Raw genomic sequence first — 20,460 nt, 5'->3', positions numbered from 1 at the left:
CTTTAATTTTGTAACGTCATCATGACGTCTTCAGGTATCAAATTACAAGTGATTTAATGTCAACATTTGAAAAAATTACTTTGAACTCTAACATTTTAAATGAATGTAGTAATAAATAATTTGTTTGTAATATGGTAGACATTGCCTATATGGCAATAGTTTGGATTCCCGGTGACAAACCCTTTTCACCTATATTTCCGGTGTTACTGGAAGTGCAATGAGAATTGACTGTAACTTGAAATTGAAGCATTTTTCTTCATTAAACAAATCATAGAAATATTTAGTGAAGGATGCCAAGCACAAAAGAGGCACGATGACGTCATCAACCGAAAGGGTGTCCTTTAGCGGCACTTCAAAAACAGTTGAACTTCTTGGATCTAAAAACCATTCATGAAAATGTTATCAATGTTGGCATTATATTCTTTGGACATTCCTTGGTTTCAAGATGATGACGACATCAGATAGACCGGAAGTTATTGTAGGGAGAATTTGTGAATGATTAGTTTTCTTTAGTTCTTTTGTATTTAAATCCATCATATGATATAATGATTGTAGTCGTCATGCTGTGCCGCCATCAAACCGAAAGTTGGGTGTTGGTGTTCGTAAAATGCGTACTGAAATTTATCATATGCCTACCCCTTAAGGTGCATTTTTGTTCAAATTAAAACACATGGTTCTATATACTATTACGGTAAAAGGCTGAATTCCGTGATCCATTTTCGTGTTCGGACATAAAAAATACTCACAACTTAACTGGCCAATAAATAACAGTTGGAACTCAACAATACCGTAGCTCTAGTTAGTTGTGCAACGTTACCAGTTTTATATACACGGAATGGCAAAAATAAAAGAATATTAGTCACTTATCACCTGCCTATCATAAAGATCAATTTGGTCCATAAATGGACCAAACTGGCTTCCAAAACCGGAAGAGAGTGAAAAATCATTATAATTTCCAAATTCTCAAAAGGTTTTTCTGTTTCATTCATAATGAACATATGAACTAAAACAGTCAATTTTCGGTTTACACATTGTATGTGATGACGTCATCAAACCGGAGATATCAGGTACGTGTAAATATAATGTATGCTGATATTCATCAAACCACAAAAGGGCCATATTTTTGTTCAAATCAAACTAATTGTACTACCGGAAAGGCCAAAATTCGTGATCTTTTTTTTGGTTCTGGATTTAAAAAAAATATTCACAACTTAACTGGGTCATGTCCAATGAAATAGTTGCATGCCCAATCACCCTGCGCTTGTAACTCAACAAACGCTCGTCTTTATAGCTATCTTCTTTTATTCACAAAGACTATTTTTAACGGAGTTTGGGGCAATTCCAGTTCAAAAATGCATATGGGATCATTGAAAGTCCTGAGTTTAACCGTCGCCCTATCTCCTATAGCATATTATCTCTTTCAATAAGACTGAGATGGAACCTTGAGATGTAAACTATACATTACCACCATGATCATATTGGAACTCCACAAAATGAGCTATCATCATAGTCCTTGGAGACAGCGGTTTGTTTAATTATCCTTTATGAGTGCGCCAATGCATCACCGAATATTTTTCTGAGAACTATAAAATGATGATTTCTGATTACGAAAATGACGTTAAAAGAACAGAATTTCACCCTTATGGCTATCCAGTTAGGGTTTTTTTGCCACAGTGGAATTTCTCAGTTCAGCCACCTCGAAAGCAGAAACTTATGTTGCTCTTTTGGCTAAATTTGGGGTTTTTTTCACTTTATGGTGCCGTTTTCCTTTTCTCTACTTTCAACAAGAACCAACAACGACAGCTGATTTCACATCCACTGTGGAAGCAAACATCAACCAACTGACTACGAGTGATTCGCCAATAACGACTAGTCGATCAATCACCACTGAATCGCCGATCAACGGACGACTTGCCACCACTGACTCAGGTAACACGCTTTTCCTCATCAGAGAAAAGTCATTGTCTCGCTTTTAATGAAGCTCATATCTCCTTCTAATATTATTGTGTTGATTCCAGTGGAATTTCTTAGTTCAGGCACCTGGAAAGCAGAAACTTATGTTGCTCTTTTGGATAAAGTTGGGGCTTTTTTCACTTCATGGTGCCGTTTTCCTTTTCTCTACTTTCATCTGGAATCAACAACGACAGCTGACTTGACATCCACTGTGGAAGCAAACATCAACCAACTGACTACGAGTGATTCGCCAATAACGACTAGTCGACCAATCACCACTGAATCGCCGATCAACGGACGACTTGCCACCACTGACTCAGGTAACACGCTTTTCCTCATCAGAGAAAAGTCAATGTCTTGCTTTTAATGGAGCTAATTTTCCCCTCCTACTATTATTGTGTTGATTCCAGTGGAATTTCTTAGTTCAGCCACCTGGAAAGCAGAAACTTATGTTGCTCTTTTGGATAAAGTTGGGGCTTTTTTCACTTTATGGTGCCGTTTTCCTTTTCTCTACTTTCAACCAGAATCAACAACGACAGCTGACTTGACATCGACTGTGGAAGCAAACATCAACCAACTGACTACGAGTGATTCGCCAATAACGACTAGTCGACCAATCACCACTGAATCGCCGATCAACGGACGACTTGCCACCACTGACTCAGGTAACACGCTTTTCCTCATCAGAGAAAAGTCAATGTCTTGCTTTTAATGAAGCTAATTTTCCCCTCCTACTATTATTGTGTTGATTCCAGTGGAATTTCTTAGTTCAGCCACCTGGAAAGCAGAAACTTATGTTGCTCTTTTGGATAAAGTTGGGGCTTTTTCACTTTATGGTGCCGTTTTCCTTTTCTCTACTTTCAACCAGAATCAACAACGACAGCTGACTTGACATCGACTGTGGAAGCAAACATCAACCAACTGACTACGACTGATTCGCCAATAACGACTAGTCGACCAATCACCACTGAATCGCCGATCAACGGACGACTTGCCACCACTGACTCAGGTAACACGCTTTTCCTCATGAGAGAAAAGTCATTGTCTCGCTTTTAATGAAGCTCATTTTCCCCTTCTAATATTATTGTGTTGATTCCAGTGGAATTTCTTAGTTCAGCCACCTGGAAAGCAGAAACTTATGTTGCTCTTTTGGATAAAGTTGGGGCTTTTTTCACTTCATGGTGCCGTTTTCCTTTTCTCTACTTTCATCTGGAATCAACAACGACAGCTGACTTGACATCCACTGTGGAAGCAAACATCAACCAACTACCTACGACTGATTCACAAATAACGACTGGTCTACCAATCACCACTGAATCGCCGATCAACGGACGACTTGCCACCACTGACTCAGGTAACACGCTTTTCCTCATCAGAGAAAAGTCATTGTCTCGCTTTTAATGGAGCTCTTGTGTTTTCGCGTCAAATATTATTGTGTTGATTCCAGTGGAATTTCTTAGTTCAGCCACCTGGAAAGCAGAAACTTATGTTGCTCTTTTGGATAAAGTTGGGGCTTTTTTCACTTCATGGTGCCGTTTTCCTTTTCTCTACTTTCATCTGGAATCAACAACGACAGCTGACTTGACATCCACTGTGGAAGCAAACATCAACCAACTACCTACGACTGATTCACAAATAACGACTGGTCGACCAATCACCACTGAATCGCCAATCAACGGACAACTTGCCACCACTGACTCAGGTAACACGCTTTTCCTCATCAGAGAAAAGTCATTGTCTCGCTTGTAATGGAGCTCTTGTTTTTTCCCATCAAATATTATTGTGTTGACTCCAGTGGAATTTCTTAGTTCAGCCACCTGGAAAGCAGAAACTTATGTTGCTCTTTTGGATAAAGTTGGGGCTTTTTTCACTTTATGGTGCCGTTTTCCTTTTCTCTACTTTCAACCAGAATCAACAACGACAGCTGACTTGACATCGACTGTGGAAGCAAACATCAACCAACTGACTACGAGTGATTCGCCAATAACGACTAGTCGACCAATCACCACTGAATCGCCGATCAACGGACGACTTGCCACCACTGACTCAGGTAACACGCTTTTCCTCATGAGAGAAAAGTCATTGTCTCGCTTTTAATGAAGCTCATTTTACCCTTCTAATATTATTGTGTTGATTCCAGTGGAATTTCTTAGTTCAGCCACCTGGAAAGCAGAAACTTATTTTGCTCTTTTGGATAAAGTTGGGGCTTTTTTCACTTTATGGCGCCGTTTTCCTTTTCTCTACTTTCAACCAGAATCAACAACGACAGCTGACTTGACATCCACTGTGGAAGCAAACATCAACCAACTGACTACGAGTGATTCGCCAATAACGACTAGTCGACCAATCACCACTGAATCGCCGATCAACGGACGACTTGCCACCACTGACTCAGGTAACACGCTTTTCCTCATCAGAGAAATGTCATTGTCTTGCTTTTAATGGAGCTAATTTTCCCCTCCTACAATTATTGTGTTGATTCCAGTGGAATTTCTTAGTTCAGCCACCTGGAAAGCAGAAACTTATGTTGCTCTTTTGGATAAAGTTGGGGCTTTTTTCACATTATGGTGCCGTTTTCCTTTTCTCTACTTTCAACCAGAATCAACAACGACAGCTGACTTGACATCCACTGTGGAAGCAAACATCAACCAACTGACTACGAGTGATTCGCCAATAACGACTGGTCGACCAATCACCACTGAATCGCCGATCAACGGACGACTTGCCACCACTGACTCAGGTAACACGCTTTTCCTCATCAGAGAAAAGTCATTGTCTCGCTTTTAATGGAGCTCTTGTTTTTTCCCGTCAAATATTATTGTGTTGATTCGAGTGGAATTTCTTAGTCCAGCCACCTGGAAAGCACAAACGCATGCAGCTCTTTTGGATAAAGTTGTTTTTTTTCACTTCATGGTGTCGTTTTTCTTTTCACTACATTCAACCAGAATCAACAATGACAGCTGACTTGACATCGACAGTGGAAGCAAACATCAACCAACTGACTACGAGTGAATCGCCAATAACGACTAGTCGACCAATCACCACTGAATCGCCGATCAACGGACGACTTGCCACCACTGACTCAGGTAACACGCTTTTCCTCACTGGCAGAGAAAACTCAATGTCTTGCTTTTAATGAAGCTCATTTTCTTGTTTTAATATTATTGTGTTGATTCCAGTGGAATTTCTTAGTTCAGCCACCTGGAAAGCAGAAACTTATGTTGCTCTTTTGATAAAGTTGGGTTTTTTTCACTTCATGGTGCCGTTTTCCTTTTCTCTACTTTCATCTGGAATCAACAACGACAGCTGACTTGACATCCACCGTGGAAGCAAACATCAACCAACTACCTACGACTGATTCACAAATAACGACTGGTCGACCAATCACTACTGAATCGCGAATCAACGGACGACTTGCCACCACTGACTCAGGTAACACGCTTTTCCTCATCAGAGAAAACTCAATGTCTTGCTTTTAATGGAGCTAATTTTCCCCTCCTACAATTATTGTGTTGATTCCAGTGGAATTTCTTAGTTCAGCCACCTGGAAAGCAGAAACTTATGTTGCTCTTTTGGATAAAGTTGGGGCTTTTTTCACTTTATGGTGCCGTTTTCCTTTTCTCTACTTTCAACCAGAATCAACAACGACAGCTGACTTGACATCCACTGTGGAAGCAAACATCAACCAACTACCTACGACTGATTCACAAATAACGACTGGTCGACCAATCACCACTGAATCGCCGATCAACGGACGACTTGCCAACACTGACTCAGGTAACACGCTTTTCCTCATCAGAGAAAAGTCATTGTCTCGCTTTTAATGGAGCTCTTGTTTTTTCCCGTCCTACAATTATTGTGTTGATTCGAGTGGAATTTCTTAGTCCAGCCACCTGGAAAGCACAAACGCATGCAGCTCTTTTGGATAAAGTTGTGTTTTTTTCACTTCATGGTGTCGTTTTTCTTTTCACTACATTCAACCAGAATCAACAACGACAGCTGACTTGACATCCACTGTGGAAGCAAACATCAACCAACTACCTACGACTGATTCACAAATAACGACTGGTCGACCAATCACCACTGAATCGCCGATCAACGGACGACTTGCCACCACTGACTCAGGTAACACGCTTTTCCTCATCAGACAAAAGTCATTGTCTCGCTTGTAATCGAGCTCTTGTTTTTTCCCGTCAAATATTATTGTGTTGATTCCAGTGGAATTTCTTAGTTCAGCCACCTGGAAAGCAGAAACTTATGTTGCTCTTTTGGATAAAGTTGGGGCATTTTTCACTTTATGGTGCCGTTTTCCTTTTCTCTACTTTCAACCAGAATCAACAACGACAGCTGACTTGACATCGACTGTGGAAGCAAACATCAACCAACTGACTACGAGTGATTCGCCAATAACGACTAGTCCACCAATCACCACTGAATCGCCGATCAACGGACGACTTGCCACCACTGACTCAGGTAACACGCTTTTCCTCATCAGAGAAAAGTCATTGACTCGCTTTTAATGAAGCTTATTTTCCCCTTCTAATATTATTGTGTTGATTCCAGTGGAATTTCTTAGTTCAGCCACCTGGAAAGCAGAAACTTATGTTGCTCTTTTGGATAAAGTTGGGGCTTTTTCACTTTATGGTGCCGTTTTCCTTTTCTCTACTTTCAACCAGAATCAACAACGACAGCTGACTTGACATCGACTGTGGAAGCAAACATCAACCAACTGACTACGACTGATTCGCCAATAACGACTAGTCGACCACTCACCACTGAATCGCCGATCAACGGACGACTTGCCACCACTGACTCAGGTAACACGCTTTTCCTCATCAGAGAAAAGTCATTGACTCGCTTTTAATGAAGCTTATTTTCCCCTTCTAATATTATTGTGTTGATTCCAGTGGAATTTCTTAGTTCAGCCACCTGGAAAGCAGAAACTTATGTTGCTCTTTTGGATAAAGTTGGGGATTTTTTCACTTTATGGCGCCGTTTTCCTTTGCTCTACTTTCAACCAGAATCAACAACGACAGCTGACTTGACATCGACTGTGAAACCAACAATCAACCAACTGACTACGAGTGATTCGCCAATAACGACTAGTCGACCAATCACCACTGAATCGCCGATCAACGGACGACTTGCCACCACTGACTCAGGTAACACGCTTTTCCTCATCAGAGAAAAGTCATTGTCTCGCTTTTAATGAAGCTCATTTTCCCCTTCTAATATTATTGTGTTGATTCCAGTGGAATTTCTTAGTTCAGCCACCTGGAAAGCAGAAACTTATGTTGCTCTTTTGGATAAAGTTGTGGCTTTTTTAACTTCATGGTGCCGTTTTCCTTTTCTCTACTTTCATCTGGAATCAACAACGACAGCTGACTTGACATCCACTGTGGAAGCAAACATCAACCAACTGACTACGAGTGATTCGCCAATAACGACTAGTCGACCAATCACCACTGAATCGCCGATCAACGGACGACTTGCCACCACTGACACAGGTAACACGCTTTTCCTCATCAGAGAAAACTCAATGTCTTGCTTTTAATGGAGCTAATTTTCCCCTCCTACTATTATTGTGTTGATTCCAGTGGAATTTCTTAGTTCAGCCACCTGGAAAGCAGAAACTTATGTTGCTCTTTTGGATAAAGTTGGGGCTTTTTTCACTTTATGGTGCTGTTTTCCTTTTCTCTACTTTCAACCAGAATCAACAACGACAGCTGACTTGACATCGACTGTGGAAGCAAACATCAACCAACTGACAACGAGTGATTCGCCAATAACGACTAGTCGACCAATCACCACTGAATCGCCGATCAACGGACGACTTGCCACCACTGACTCAGGTAACACGCTTTTCCTCATCGGAGAAAAGTCATTGTCTCGCTTTTAATGAAGCTCATTTTCCCCTTCTAATATTATTGTGTTGATTCCAGTGGAATTTCTTAGTTCAGCCACCTGGAAAGCAGAAACTTATGTTGCTCTTTTGGATAAAGTTGGGGCTTTTTTCACTTCATGGTGCCGTTTTCCTTTTCTCTACTTTCATCTGGAATCAACAACGACAGCTGACTTGACATCCACTGTGGAAGCAAACATCAACCAACTACCTACGACTGATTCACAAATAACGACTGGTCGACCAATCACCACTGAATCGCCGATCAACGGACGACTTGCCACCACTGACTCAGGTAACACGCTTTTCCTCATCAGAGAAAACTCAATGTCTTGCTTTTTATGAAGCTCATTTTCTTGTTTTAATATTATTGTGTTGATTCCAGTGGAATTTCTTAGTTCAGCCACCTGGAAAGCAGAAACTTATGTTGCTCTTTTGGATAAAGTTTGGGCTTTTTCACTTCATGGTGCCGTTTTCCTTTTCTCTACTTTCATCTGGAATCAACAACGACAGCTGACTTGACATCCACTGTGGAAGCAAACATCAACCAACTACCTACGACTGATTCACAAATAACGACTGGTCGACCAATCACCACTGAATCGCCAATCAACGGACGACTTGCCACCACTGACTCAGGTAACACGCTTTTCCTCATCAGAGAAAACGCAATGTCTTGCTTTTAATGGAGCTAATTTTCCCCTCCTACTATTATTGTGTTGATTCCAAAGGAATTTCTTAGTTCAGCCACCTGGAAAGCAGAAACTTATGTTGCTCTTTTGGATAAAGTTGGGGCTTTTTTTCACTTCATGGTGCCGTTTTCCTTTTCTCTACTTTCAACCAGAATCAACAACGAAAGCTGACTTGACATCGACTGTGGAAGCAAACATCAACCAACTGACTACGAGTGATTCGCCAATAACGACTAGTCGACCAATCACCACTGAATCGCCGATCAACGGACGACTTGCCACCACTGACTCAGGTAACACGCTTTTCCTCATCGGAGAAAAGTCATTGTCTCGCTTTTAATGAAGCTCATTTTCCCCTTCTAATATTATTGTGTTGATTCCAGTGGAATTTCTTAGTTCAGCCACCTGGAAAGCAGAAACTTATGTTGCTCTTTTGGATAAAGTTGGGGCTTTTTTCACTTCATGGTGCCGTTTTCCTTTTCTCTACTTTCATCTGGAATCAACAACGACAGCTGACTTGACATCCACTGTGGAAGCAAACATCAACCAACTACCTACGACTGATTCACAAATAACGACTGGTCGACCAATCACCACTGAATCGCCAATCAACGGACGACTTGCCACCACTGACTCAGGTAACACTCTTTTCCTCATCAGAGAAAAGTCATTGTCTCGCTTTTAATGGAGCTCTTGTTTTTTCCCGTCAAATATTATTGTGTTGATTCGAGTGGAATTTCTTAGTCCAGCCACCTGGAAAGCACAAACGCATGCAGCTCTTTTGGATAAAGTTGTGTTTTTTTTCACTTCATGGTGTCGTTTTTCTTTTCTCTACATTCAACCAGAATCAACAACGACAGCTGACTTGACATCCACTGTGGAAGCAAACATCAATCAACTGACTACGAGTGATTGGCCAATAACGACTGGTCGACCAATCACCACTGAATCGCCGATCAACGGACGACTTGCCACCACTGACTCAGGTAACACGCTTTTTCTCATCAGAGAAAACTCAATGTCTCGCTTTTAATGGAGCTCATTTTCCTCTCCTACTATTATTGTGTTGATTCCAGTGGAATTTCTTAGTTCAGCCACCTGGAAAGAAGAAACTTATTTTGCTCTTTTGGATAAAGTTGTGGCTTTTTTAACTTCATGGTGCCGTTTTCCTTTTCTCTACTTTCATCTGGAATCAACAACGACAGCTGACTTGACATCCACTGTGGAAGCAAACATCAACCAACTGACTACGAGTGATTCGCCAATAACGACTAGTCGACCAATCACCACTGAATCGCCAATCAACGGACGACTTGCCACCACTGACACAGGTAACACGCTTTTCCTCATCAGAGAAAACTCAATGTCTTGCTTTTAATGGAGCTAATTTTCCCCTCCTACTATTATTGTGTTGATTCCAGTGGAATTTCTTAGTTCAGCCACCTGGAAAGCAGAAACTTATGTTGCTCTTTTGGATAAAGTTGGGGCTTTTTTCACTTCATGGTGCCGTTTTCCTTTTCTCTACTTTCAACCAGAATCAACAACGACAGCTGACTTGACATCGACTGTGGAAGCAAACATCAACCAAATGACTACGAGTGATTCGCCAATAACGACTAGTCGACCAATCACCACTGAATCGCCGATCAACGGACGACTTGCCACCACTGACTCAGGTAACACGCTTTTCCTCATCGGAGAAAACTCAATGTCTTGCTTTTAATGAAGCTCATTTTCTTGTTTTAATATTATTGTGTTGATTCCAGTGGAATTCCTTAGTTCAGCCACCTGGAAAGCAGAAACTTATGTTGCTCTTTTGGATAAAGTTGGGGCTTTTTTCACTTCATGGTGCCGTTTTCCTTTTCTCTACTTTCAACCAGAATCAACAACGACAGCTGACTTGACATCGACTGTGGAAGCAAACATCAACCAACTGACTACGAGTGATTGGCCAATAACGACTAGTCGACCAATCACCACTGAATCGCCGATCAACGGACGACTTGCCACCACTGACTCAGGTAACACGCTTTTCCTCATCAGAGAAAAGTCATTGTCTCGCTTTTAATGAAGCTCATTTTCCCCTTCTAATATTATTGTGTTGATTCCAGTGGAATTTCTTAGTTCAGCCACCTGGAAAGCAGAAACTTATGTTGCTCTTTTGGATAAAGTTGGGGCTTTTTTCACTTCATGGTGCCGTTTTTCTTTTCTCTACTTTCAACTAGAATCAACAACGACAGCTAACTTGACATCGACTGTGGAAGCAAACATCAACCAACTCCCTACGAGTGAATCACCTATAACGACTGGTCGACCAATCACCACTGAATCGCCAATCAACGGACGACTTGCCACCACTGACTCAGGTAACACGCTTTTCCTCATCAGAAAAAAGTAATTATCTCGCTTTTAATGTAGCTCATTTTCCCCTTCTAATACTATTGTGTTGATTCCAGTGGAATTTCTTAGTTCAGCCACCTGGAAAGCAGAAACTTATGTTGCTCTTTTGGATAAAGTTGGGGCTTTTTCACTTCATGGTGACGTTTTCCTTTTCTCTACTTTCAACAAGAATCAACAACGACGGTTGATTTCACATCCACTGTGGAAGCAAACATCAACCAACTGACTACGAGTGATTCACCAATAACGACTAGTCGACCAAGCACCACTGAATCGCCAATCAACGAACGACTTGCCACCACTGATTCAGGTAACACGCATTCCTCATCCGAGAAAAGTAATTATCTTGCTTTTGGAGCTCAAGGTCATTGTCGGTTGTACATCAATTTCAAAGTATATGAACGGCCAAAACTGAAAGATTTTTTTTCCGCAAAATTGAGGCCTGCATATTGTTACCTTCTGTAGTCAACTAAAGAATAGAATCAGTAGTGGCCAGCCAGTCCGCAAATTCAGACGTGGATAATCGGCCAGTGACCATGCAGTTTCAGTGGAAAAAGAGTTCATTTTAAAAACTTCTTCTCTCCAACTTTTATTACCAAATGGATGTAAAATTAATTTTTTTGACAATAGTTGTCCATGTAATGTGATTTGGTGTGTTTTTCTTTCTCCCAGGATCATTGTCATCGGCATCATTATTGTCGACTGAAACGAAAGCTGCAGAATCGACAATCAACCCACTACTAACAAGTGTATCATCAACGACTGGCCGATCATCCACTTCTGAATTCACCATTGACCGACTGGCCACCACCGATTCTACTCTACAATTGACTACGGAAGGTACTTCTATGGGTTCAGGCATCGATACAGTAGAGTCTTAATGTTGCCCCGGCATAAAAAAAATATAGATACGCTGCTGGCCGACAGAGACTTTCTGATAACAATGGTTATGCTATCGGTTGCACCACGAAGTGATCGTGTGCCCAAAGTCCATAGACGATATATACGTCACTTCGTGGTGCACCCGAATAATCAAATATTTACTATTGATTGATTCATCATCAACGCTGGTGGCCGTATTCTTTTAAAATAAAAAAAATTAATGTTCAAAACGACAGTCATCTACATATTTTGCAACAGAGTTGCTTATGGACGTTTCAATGCACAAAACTGACTGCTAACCACCCCCACCCTTGACAGTTAATTCCCGCTTAAGTCATAGCTGGATCCGCCCCTGACATCATATTATGGTAAAACACAATATTTTAAAGGAAACTTGTGGATCATATTTCTGAATATATTTAGCCTCCAAAGGAATCGTGGCCCCAATTCAGACATTACTACACAAAGGAGAAGTATTTAAAACACAAAACATCGTCTTGCTCTTACAAGTTTAAAAGTCAAAAGTGACATTTAGTGATAATATTCTTTTTCTGTACCATTTGAAGTGACTGTCGGACTCCGAATCCTCGCGTTGAATGGCTTATCAGCTAGATTTACCGATGATCTTACCAACAGCAGCTCTCAGGCATTTCGTGAGCTATCAGCACAAGTGACCATGGCGGTAGGTGTTCGGTACTTTAAAGAGGGGACGTCCCATTGGTCCGACGTCCTGGGGTCAGTGTCAGTCAACCTGAACCAGTGGAACTACGCAGTACTGTTATGTTTCATCGGACCAATGGGACGTCGGACTATTAGATGTAACCCTTTACAGAATCAGATAATCTCGAATACGGATAGCTTTGATAAACGATCATAGTCTGTGCTACTTGTAAATTCAAATTTGATATCGTGCCGAACTTTTCATCGTGTTTTCCCGTCGCATCTGTTGTTACTTTTGGGAATAATATTAATGTTGATTTGTTTTGTTGCAGGTGTTGGACATCCTCCGCGGTTCACCATCCACCGCTCTCGTCGTGGATTTTGTGATTTCTTCGATACGTAATGGGAGTTTACTGGTCAACGGCGTTGCCATATTTCCTACCAACTCGGCGATCGAGGCGAATGCTTTAGTCCAGGTCCTGAACATCGCTGGAAGTAACGACGGAGATGCATCCGATTCACTTACTATTGATCCGTCGGCTACCTATGCAGCAGGTTCATTTAATGCCACTTAAATACATTTTAACTAGAATATCTTAATAATGCGAAAGGAATCTGAACTTTGATTAAGGTGTTTTTCTACAACACATGCTATTGAGGTATCGTAAATGTTGTCGTCGAGTACTTGAGTCGAGTTCGAGTCTGAGTTTTAAGGCACTTGGGCCCGGTCGAGTCCGAGCCTGAGTATCACGGTCATTCGATTCGAGTCCATATTGATGTGCATGGACATAGAACCATAATGTACACGTAGCGATATGGATATCAGGATGCGCTGTTGCGAGAAAAATAAGGAGAGGCGCATTTAATAAACACTTATTTGCATTACCACCTGGTGAGTGTTATTTATCTTCAGTGGCGTTACTTTCGATAAAAAAATTAACGTCGGAACTATTTACTATAGTTATTTTTTGTTTGTTTAAAACAAGGTGGCTCACGAGGTCTCAATTTGAAGTCTTTCCCCCCACTAGTGACTCAAGTCGAGTCCAAGTAATCGAGAATACGAATCAAGACTGACTTGAGTCCGTGTCCTGGACTCCAGACTGACTCGAGTCCGTGTCCTGGACTCCAGACTGACTCGAGTCCGTGTCCTGGACTCCAGACTGACTCGAGTCCGTGTCCTGGACTCCAGACTGACTCGAGTCCGTGTCCTGGACTCCAGACTGACTCGAGTCCGTGTCCTGGACTCCAGACTGACTCGAGTCCGTGTCCTGGACTCCAGACTGACTCGAGTCCGTGTCCTGGACTCCAGACTGACTCGAGTCCGTGTCCTGGACTCCAGACTGACTCGAGTCCGTGTCCTGGACTCCAGACTGACTCGAGTCCGTGTCCTGGACTCCAGACTGACTCGAGTCCGTGTCCTGGACTCCAGACTGACTCGAGTCCGTGTCCTGGACTCCAGACTGACTCGAGTCCGTGTCCTGGACTCCAGACTGACTCGAGTCCGTGTCCTGGACTCCAGACTGACTCGAGTCCGTGTCCTGGACTCCAGACTGACTCGAGTCCGTGTCCTGGACTCCAGACTGACTCGAGTCCGTGTCCTGGACTCCAGACTGACTCGAGTCCGTGTCCTGGACTCCAGACTGACTCGAGTCCGTGTCCTGGACTCCAGACTGACTCGAGTCCGTGTCCTGGACTCCAGACTGACTCGAGTCCGTGTCCTGGACTCCAGACTGACTCGAGTCCGTGTCCTGGACTCCAGACTGACTCGAGTCCGTGTCCTGGACTCCAGATTGACTCGAGTCCGTGTCCTGGACTCCAGACTGACTCGAGTCCGTGTCCTGGACTCCAGACTGACTCGAGTCCGTGTCCTGGACTCCAGACTGACTCGAGTCCGTGTCCTGGACTCCAGATTGACTCGAGTCCGTGTCCTGGACTCCAGATTGACTCGAGTCCGTGTCCTGGACTCCAGATTGACTCGAGTCCGTGTCCTGGACTCCAGACTGACTCGAGTCCGTGTCCTGGACTCCAGTCTTACTACACCGTCTCCGGCAAATGATCATTGATGTATTTTATTTATTTCTGAGCAGTTCCAAATCAAGGTTGTCCCACGAACTACTGCACAAATGGCGGCATCTGCAAGCAAGCAGGAAGTCCCCAAGACTACGTGTATTCTTGCGAGTAAGTCTTAACATTATGTGATTATATAATCAAGTGAAATTATTTTTATTCTTTGAAAATTGGCAGGATCTTAAGGTGACGAATTGTAATGTTTGGAAAAAATACGATAACGATATGCTAATCTCGTTCTTGATTCCTTTCCTCATACAGATGCGTGGAAGGTTACACGGGACGTCTGTGCGAAAACGGAGGTTTGTGTAGTGTCTATCTTGTAAATGATTGTATGAATCGACAATGTAAGAAAACAAACCCTTGAAGTAAATCTCAGTTTTATACAGTAAATGTGATTAAGATTGATGAAGCATAAGTCAGAATTATCTAAATTGATTGTTTTTACTTCTTTGTTTGAGAAATTCACGGGAAATATACATGGGGACTGACTTAGGATTTGGCCATAGTTATACAAAATTTACCAAATGGGAGTAGGCCTACGTTATGGATAATTTACTTCTAAATTTAAACGTAATCACGTCGACCCAAGAATATCTCGGAGTTTTCTCTAAGATGTCAGGGCACCCCTTGAGCTCGAATGAAATATTTTCAAACAAAAAGTGAACTTGAAAGCATTTCCTAAGCATAATTCCATTATTTTTCCTAATGCCATGTATTTTGTATGATAATATAGGCCCAGAGGTAGGTGATAATTTCCACGTTATTGTCATTCTGGCTGCTGTGGGAGTTGTGGCTCTTGCTGTCGTCGTGGGACTGATGGCGGTGGTTAACATGATGCGTGCTCGCTCTGCAAGAAGAGTTGAAAGGCCAGAGACAAACGCGCCCAGATATCATCATCAAAGATCCTTCGGTGTGGGTTTTGCAGACAGAGCTACGACACGTCCCCCATCTCAGGTAGGCGGAAAAGTCTATATTGGATATTTTGCAGTGCAGTCATCTTCAGGATGTTGTTTGTATTCCACAGGCATGTGCTCATTAGTTTGGTAGACCTCTTGTGCGTTTGCTGTTACAAATAAAATAAGAAGACACCTCATTAATGGCTGCATGCTACATGTAAATGTTCTTCGAATTCTTCCAAGTTTAAATGATCATTTTAATATTATGTATTTGCAATATTGTCTTCCCTTCACTTTTTGGTCAAAAATTACTGTTTTTTGTACGTGTAGCAGATTTTTCTTTTTCTTTATTTCTTTTGAAGTATTGGGTTCGCAACCTGGAAAGGGAAAACTTTCGCTTGCCTTACGTTGTCCCCGACACACCAGTTAGTATACTTTTCCAGTGTGGCTTACAGCAGTGCTTATAATAGTTGTCGCTTATCGTGGTTTTCTCTCTCTCTCTCGCCTTAAAAATAGTACATCTATACAACTCTTGAAATCTTAGTCCTCCCACTTTCAAACTTCTCGTTGAAATAAAACCTCAGGCTGATGGTTTGCAAATAAAATAGATATAATCATTTGTAAAAATAATCATCTGTGTAGAGGTAATACGGTCTGAAATGTTGGCAATACACCTCAGACATAGTTTGGATCACAAATTTGCAACCAAAACAAAAATTGACAACCCCCCCCCCCCCGACAAAAAAATAATAATAATAATTACCTTGGGGTGTTGGTTGTATCTCTAGTTCACTATTTGGGTGCGTTCGAGTAGCTTACACGTTCAGTGAAACTAAAACTTACACAAGACCGTTCACTGCAAAAACTGCAGTGTTAAATTCACACTGTTGGTATCTATATAAGACCATCTGGTGTTAAATTGTACTGGTGTTGTTCTATATAGATACCGAATGGTGTTAAATTAACACTGCGGTTTTTGCAGTGGTCGATTTGCGATTCGCCGCGACGTAATGTTCGTGTCTGCCATGCATGGTGTCCACCACGTGACTGCCCCAGCTCGCAGGCGGGTGTATAGTGGTTGCACGTGTGTAATGACATAAATGGACGATTTCGTGGTTAGCGAGATTAAAGATGGCGGGAACTTGAATAGTGCAATGGAGAAATTTATGACACAAATAATCCCAGTTGTCAACGGTGTTGGATTGGATTGTCCCGTGTCTTCCGATTTCATTAATTGTTCTTGATCTGGTTCCCACGATCGAACTGATTCCATTTTACCAGTGGAGCAGACGACTTTATATATCTCTGGTTTCTTTAATCCCGCTAGGCAACAACCTTTCACCTGCGTGAAAGTTCATCTGTGTTGGTAGTGAAATACAATTTAGAGGTAAACTTTCATGTTGATCACAACACTTTAGAGAGTTTCGTATACCTGTGATTTTCGACCCGCAACGGTCTTCATCAGCAGACCCGGATGTTGCATCCTTGACCTTACGGACACGTGATCCCAACACGTGACCCAAGCCCCAGTTCGTCCACTGCGAAGGTTTCTCAACATATATATATAGAGAGAGAGCACCAGGCCATCACGGAGACATATCTAAAGTAAACATCTTAGATAGAGACGCACGATACTTCGAAAGGGGGTGAAGGAGGCAGCCTTTATCAGAACCTACAAACCTTCTTTAAACTGGGACGGGGGAGGCGGTACAAACCTCCCAGGAGTCTGTTACCCGGTGTTGGAATCACGTGTCCGTAACGTAAAGGTTGCAACATCCGGGTCATCCTGCTGATGAAGACCGGAGTTTCGGTCGAAAGTTACAGGTACGACATTCTCTAGTGTTGGGATCAAAAGTTTACCACTTTCACCTTATCATTGTTCAAAGAATGCAAGGCGAATACAAAACAGTGTTCGATTAGCCTTATTTTGTAGCTTCTTTGAATGTAAATCCAGTGAACACAGGAAAGCTACTCGAACGCACTCTTTCCAAACGTCTTGTTTGACAAGAACAGATCACGATTTTGTTCACCTAATGACAAGGGTCGGTAAATGATTGTATAGAGTACAAGAAGGGAGACTGTAGCCTTGCAAACGTCATTTGCTACACAAGTGTTTTTATTCGAAGTATTTGGTCCCTTTCTGAACGCACCCTGAGGCAGTAGTACTTTATTGCTGCTGTATTTGGTTCTTATGGTGGTGGTGGTGGTTCACTGTAATTACACAAATTACAATACTTAACTTTAGTATTAACAATTACAGAAAAAACATAATAAACCATTAGATTAATTAGTCAAATATAGATGCGATTGAGCTTGAGCCTTCACTTGACATAGTGCGTACATTATCCCTGTACGTGTAAGTAAACACCCCCAAAACATATAAATCTTCACTTTGAAAAGCTACAAATAATCTTACTTAATCACTCAGAATATGATAAATTATAACCATGAATAAATCAACAAGGCTTACCGATTGTGTTGGATCCAAAACTACAACATTTGGGACTTAGAAACCCTGATAATTTTACATTTATTTGGGGAGATAAATTTGGTACACGTTCATTGTTTACGAATCATCGGAATCATGAAGAATTTACACTTTGACCTTACAAAATGCACCATATCACAAGAGGGCGCTATTACGAAAGTACGGGAACGATTAATGAACAGTTTTACCGCAACAAACTTATTTCCAATCAAAGGTATGCGTGATCATAAATTAAAGTTTAGAAAACACTTTGAAATAACAACTATGATTAAACCCAAATTAAATTTCACAACTCACCGCTACAGAGACGTCCCTTGTACGGCGTAGCCACGTATACGTGTGCGCTCTTAGAACTGTATAATATTGTCATTTTTCATATAGGCCCTAACTCGGTGTTATTTTTCTAACCCTGCTGCAGGAGTGTTTGGACGATGCTTTTTACTATTAGCACCCTTCATTTTCTGCAAGTCTAGGGGACCTTCAAACCTTCCAGCCGAAGCAGATTGTTCATGGACTATAATCTTGGAGTGGAATACATATATGTCGTGCATTGGTTAAATTGGTTGCGAAGTATGTACACATTATTGCAACGAGTAAAGTTCTCAAGTTGCTCACTATATCGGTGCAGCTTCAAGGGCGGATCCATAACACATTTGTTTGGGTCAAAAAGTGGGTCAAAAATGATGGCGTGAAGTTTGGGACCCACTCATGGGCCACGAAATGTTTTGGATTCTAGATGCTCTGTGGTGCGATCTGAGGCAATTTCTGACCACTTTGACCATTTTTTGGAAGAAAAGATGGTGGTGTACTCAAACAAAACAATGGGTTCGTGGGTTTTTTTGGGGGGGGGGCATGGCCCCCGTTAGCCCCCCCCCCCCCCCATCCGCCTTCCCTTGGCGGCTTCATATTTTTTTAAAAGTGTGAGATTTTGATCTTAAAATATTCATATTGATGATGAACTTGTTTATTATTATTATTATTATTATTATTATTATTAATTATTCGGCCAACAAATGAACAAAAGTACAATGACAAAGCAAATATATATCAGAAAGTAAACAAAAATTGGAAATTGAAAAGTAAGACCAGACAAGACTGAAGGATGCGAGTAGGAATGGGTCGGTGGGAGGGGGAGGGAAGGGAGGGTGGACAGTTTGACAGGGGAGAGGAGATAGAGGGACAGAAAACAAGAACAATATAACATTCCAAACCGGCCAGGGTAAACAAAAGTGTACTTAAACACTGTAGCCCTAAGGCCTGCATACCCATGCTCGAAATGTCTACACAAAAAAATAAATAGAATACAATGCCAAAAAAAACCACATTATTTATTTATTAACATTATTCTGTGTTTACCATTATTAGTTGAGCACACACTTTTACATCTCTTAGATGAATGGAAGGGGATTTTAATACTATTTTAACATTCACAAAGGTCGGCGAAAGAATTTTAAAAGGATCTTTCTTTTTACAAAATGTATATTAGTGTACTTTTTTAACAACTTAACTTTGACTCAGATTTATGACGTATATAAAAATTAACACATTGACTATACAACGTATGTCGTACCAAGAACCGTCGTATCCCGATTTTGGGCCAATTTGAGTTTTTGCTTTTAACGTTTTATTTCATCAAAGTGCTCAACTTCACAAAGTTTTATTCCGATCTGCGTTCTAATTAACTGAGAACGCTAATTAGACTGTGCGGCGTATCTCTAAAAAAAATCAAAAATGTTTCACCACGAAGTGTCGTATCCCAATAATACGTTGCTTCGCGCGCTTATTCCCATAGCGCGCGCTGTGACGAAGCTAAACATCACCAGCCCCCATGAAAAGCGTGAATTCATCGTTTCACGAGCTGTCTTATTCTCGTATCTGCCACGTGGCCACTATTATACGCGCGTTGTATGAAATACAATAAAAAAAAACAGTAAGTTTTACAAAGCTACGTGTATCTTGGGAACTGAATATCTTAAAAACTATTAGTAACTCAGAAGCAAACGGATTGCATACGATGACGTTTAAACTATAATTTTCGAGCTGAAACGAAACGGATTGAACTCTTCTTATTAGGCCAAAAAAAATAATAAGTCGGTCTCTGGTCAGCGCGCGCGTCGATTTTAATCATGCGCGTCAATCTTTTTTTTTCCAAAATGTTCCGCGGTCGCTCCAACAGCTCCCTCTATTGCCGCACCTCCTCAATTGTTTTTCCAAAGAGCACCAAGGAATGGGAAATTGCACCAAGGCAAATGATCGAGAGCACCAAGGCAAATTATGGAGGACATCAATATACATGAGGACACCAAAAAAGCAAAATAGTACCCCCACCTTGTCTGTACAATCCAAGCTTGAAGAAAAAAAAAAGCCGCGTCCCCGCGTCAATTCCGGAACTTTGGTCCGACCAGAGACCGAATATTTTTGTTTTTTGCCTTACACAGGAAGTTTAAGGAGTGAGCCTACCAAACGTGACTGCCTTTAAAACGGTTTTTCTCAAAACACCAAAAATTGCGATACGAC

General features: G+C 41.6%; 1 protein-coding gene across 49 annotated transcripts in view; it reads left to right on the top strand.

Annotated features, from left to right (window-relative positions):
- Positions 1-19,861, top strand: part of LOC119742530 (uncharacterized threonine-rich GPI-anchored glycoprotein PJ4664.02-like) — a 30,166-nt gene extending 10,305 nt beyond the window's left edge. Inside the window, exons 7-42 of one of the 49 annotated variants that reach the window (XM_038218500.1) lie at positions 1,789-1,929; positions 2,148-2,273; positions 2,478-2,618; positions 2,822-2,962; positions 3,167-3,307; positions 3,515-3,655; positions 3,863-4,003; positions 4,208-4,348; positions 4,553-4,693; positions 4,899-5,039; positions 5,245-5,385; positions 5,590-5,730; positions 5,938-6,078; positions 6,286-6,426; positions 6,630-6,770; positions 6,975-7,115; positions 7,320-7,460; positions 7,665-7,805; positions 8,010-8,150; positions 8,354-8,494; positions 8,700-8,840; positions 9,045-9,185; positions 9,393-9,533; positions 9,738-9,878; positions 10,083-10,223; positions 10,428-10,568; positions 10,773-10,913; positions 11,117-11,257; positions 11,620-11,787; positions 12,396-12,511; positions 12,822-13,044; positions 14,577-14,667; positions 14,818-14,903; positions 15,293-15,513; positions 15,818-15,884; positions 18,362-19,861. In XM_038218500.1, coding sequence (XP_038074428.1) covers positions 1,789-1,929; positions 2,148-2,273; positions 2,478-2,618; positions 2,822-2,962; positions 3,167-3,307; positions 3,515-3,655; positions 3,863-4,003; positions 4,208-4,348; positions 4,553-4,693; positions 4,899-5,039; positions 5,245-5,385; positions 5,590-5,730; positions 5,938-6,078; positions 6,286-6,426; positions 6,630-6,770; positions 6,975-7,115; positions 7,320-7,460; positions 7,665-7,805; positions 8,010-8,150; positions 8,354-8,494; positions 8,700-8,840; positions 9,045-9,185; positions 9,393-9,533; positions 9,738-9,878; positions 10,083-10,223; positions 10,428-10,568; positions 10,773-10,913; positions 11,117-11,257; positions 11,620-11,787; positions 12,396-12,511; positions 12,822-13,044; positions 14,577-14,667; positions 14,818-14,903; positions 15,293-15,513; positions 15,818-15,884; positions 18,362-18,501 — 5,045 coding nt within the window. In that variant the 3' untranslated portion in view covers positions 18,502-19,861. Of the gene's footprint in view, positions 1-1,788; positions 1,930-2,132; positions 2,274-2,477; positions 2,619-2,821; positions 2,963-3,166; positions 3,308-3,514; positions 3,656-3,862; positions 4,004-4,207; positions 4,349-4,552; positions 4,694-4,898; positions 5,040-5,244; positions 5,386-5,589; positions 5,731-5,937; positions 6,079-6,285; positions 6,427-6,629; positions 6,771-6,974; positions 7,116-7,319; positions 7,461-7,664; positions 7,806-8,009; positions 8,151-8,353; positions 8,495-8,699; positions 8,841-9,044; positions 9,186-9,392; positions 9,534-9,737; positions 9,879-10,082; positions 10,224-10,427; positions 10,569-10,772; positions 10,914-11,116; positions 11,258-11,619; positions 11,788-12,395; positions 12,512-12,821; positions 13,045-14,576; positions 14,668-14,817; positions 14,904-15,292; positions 15,514-15,817; positions 15,885-18,361 lie in introns of all 49 variants that reach the window. The other 48 variants (XM_038218520.1, XM_038218517.1, XM_038218497.1 and 45 more) reach the window with 48 other exon arrangements.
- Positions 19,862-20,460: the final 599 nt, after the last annotated feature.

The sequence above is a fragment of the Patiria miniata genome, unplaced genomic scaffold (assembly GCF_015706575.1).
Source record: "Patiria miniata isolate m_02_andy unplaced genomic scaffold, ASM1570657v1 HiC_scaffold_6, whole genome shotgun sequence".
Lineage (NCBI taxonomy): Eukaryota > Metazoa > Echinodermata > Asteroidea > Valvatida > Asterinidae > Patiria > Patiria miniata.
This window is presented reverse-complemented; position numbering and strand designations above follow the sequence as displayed.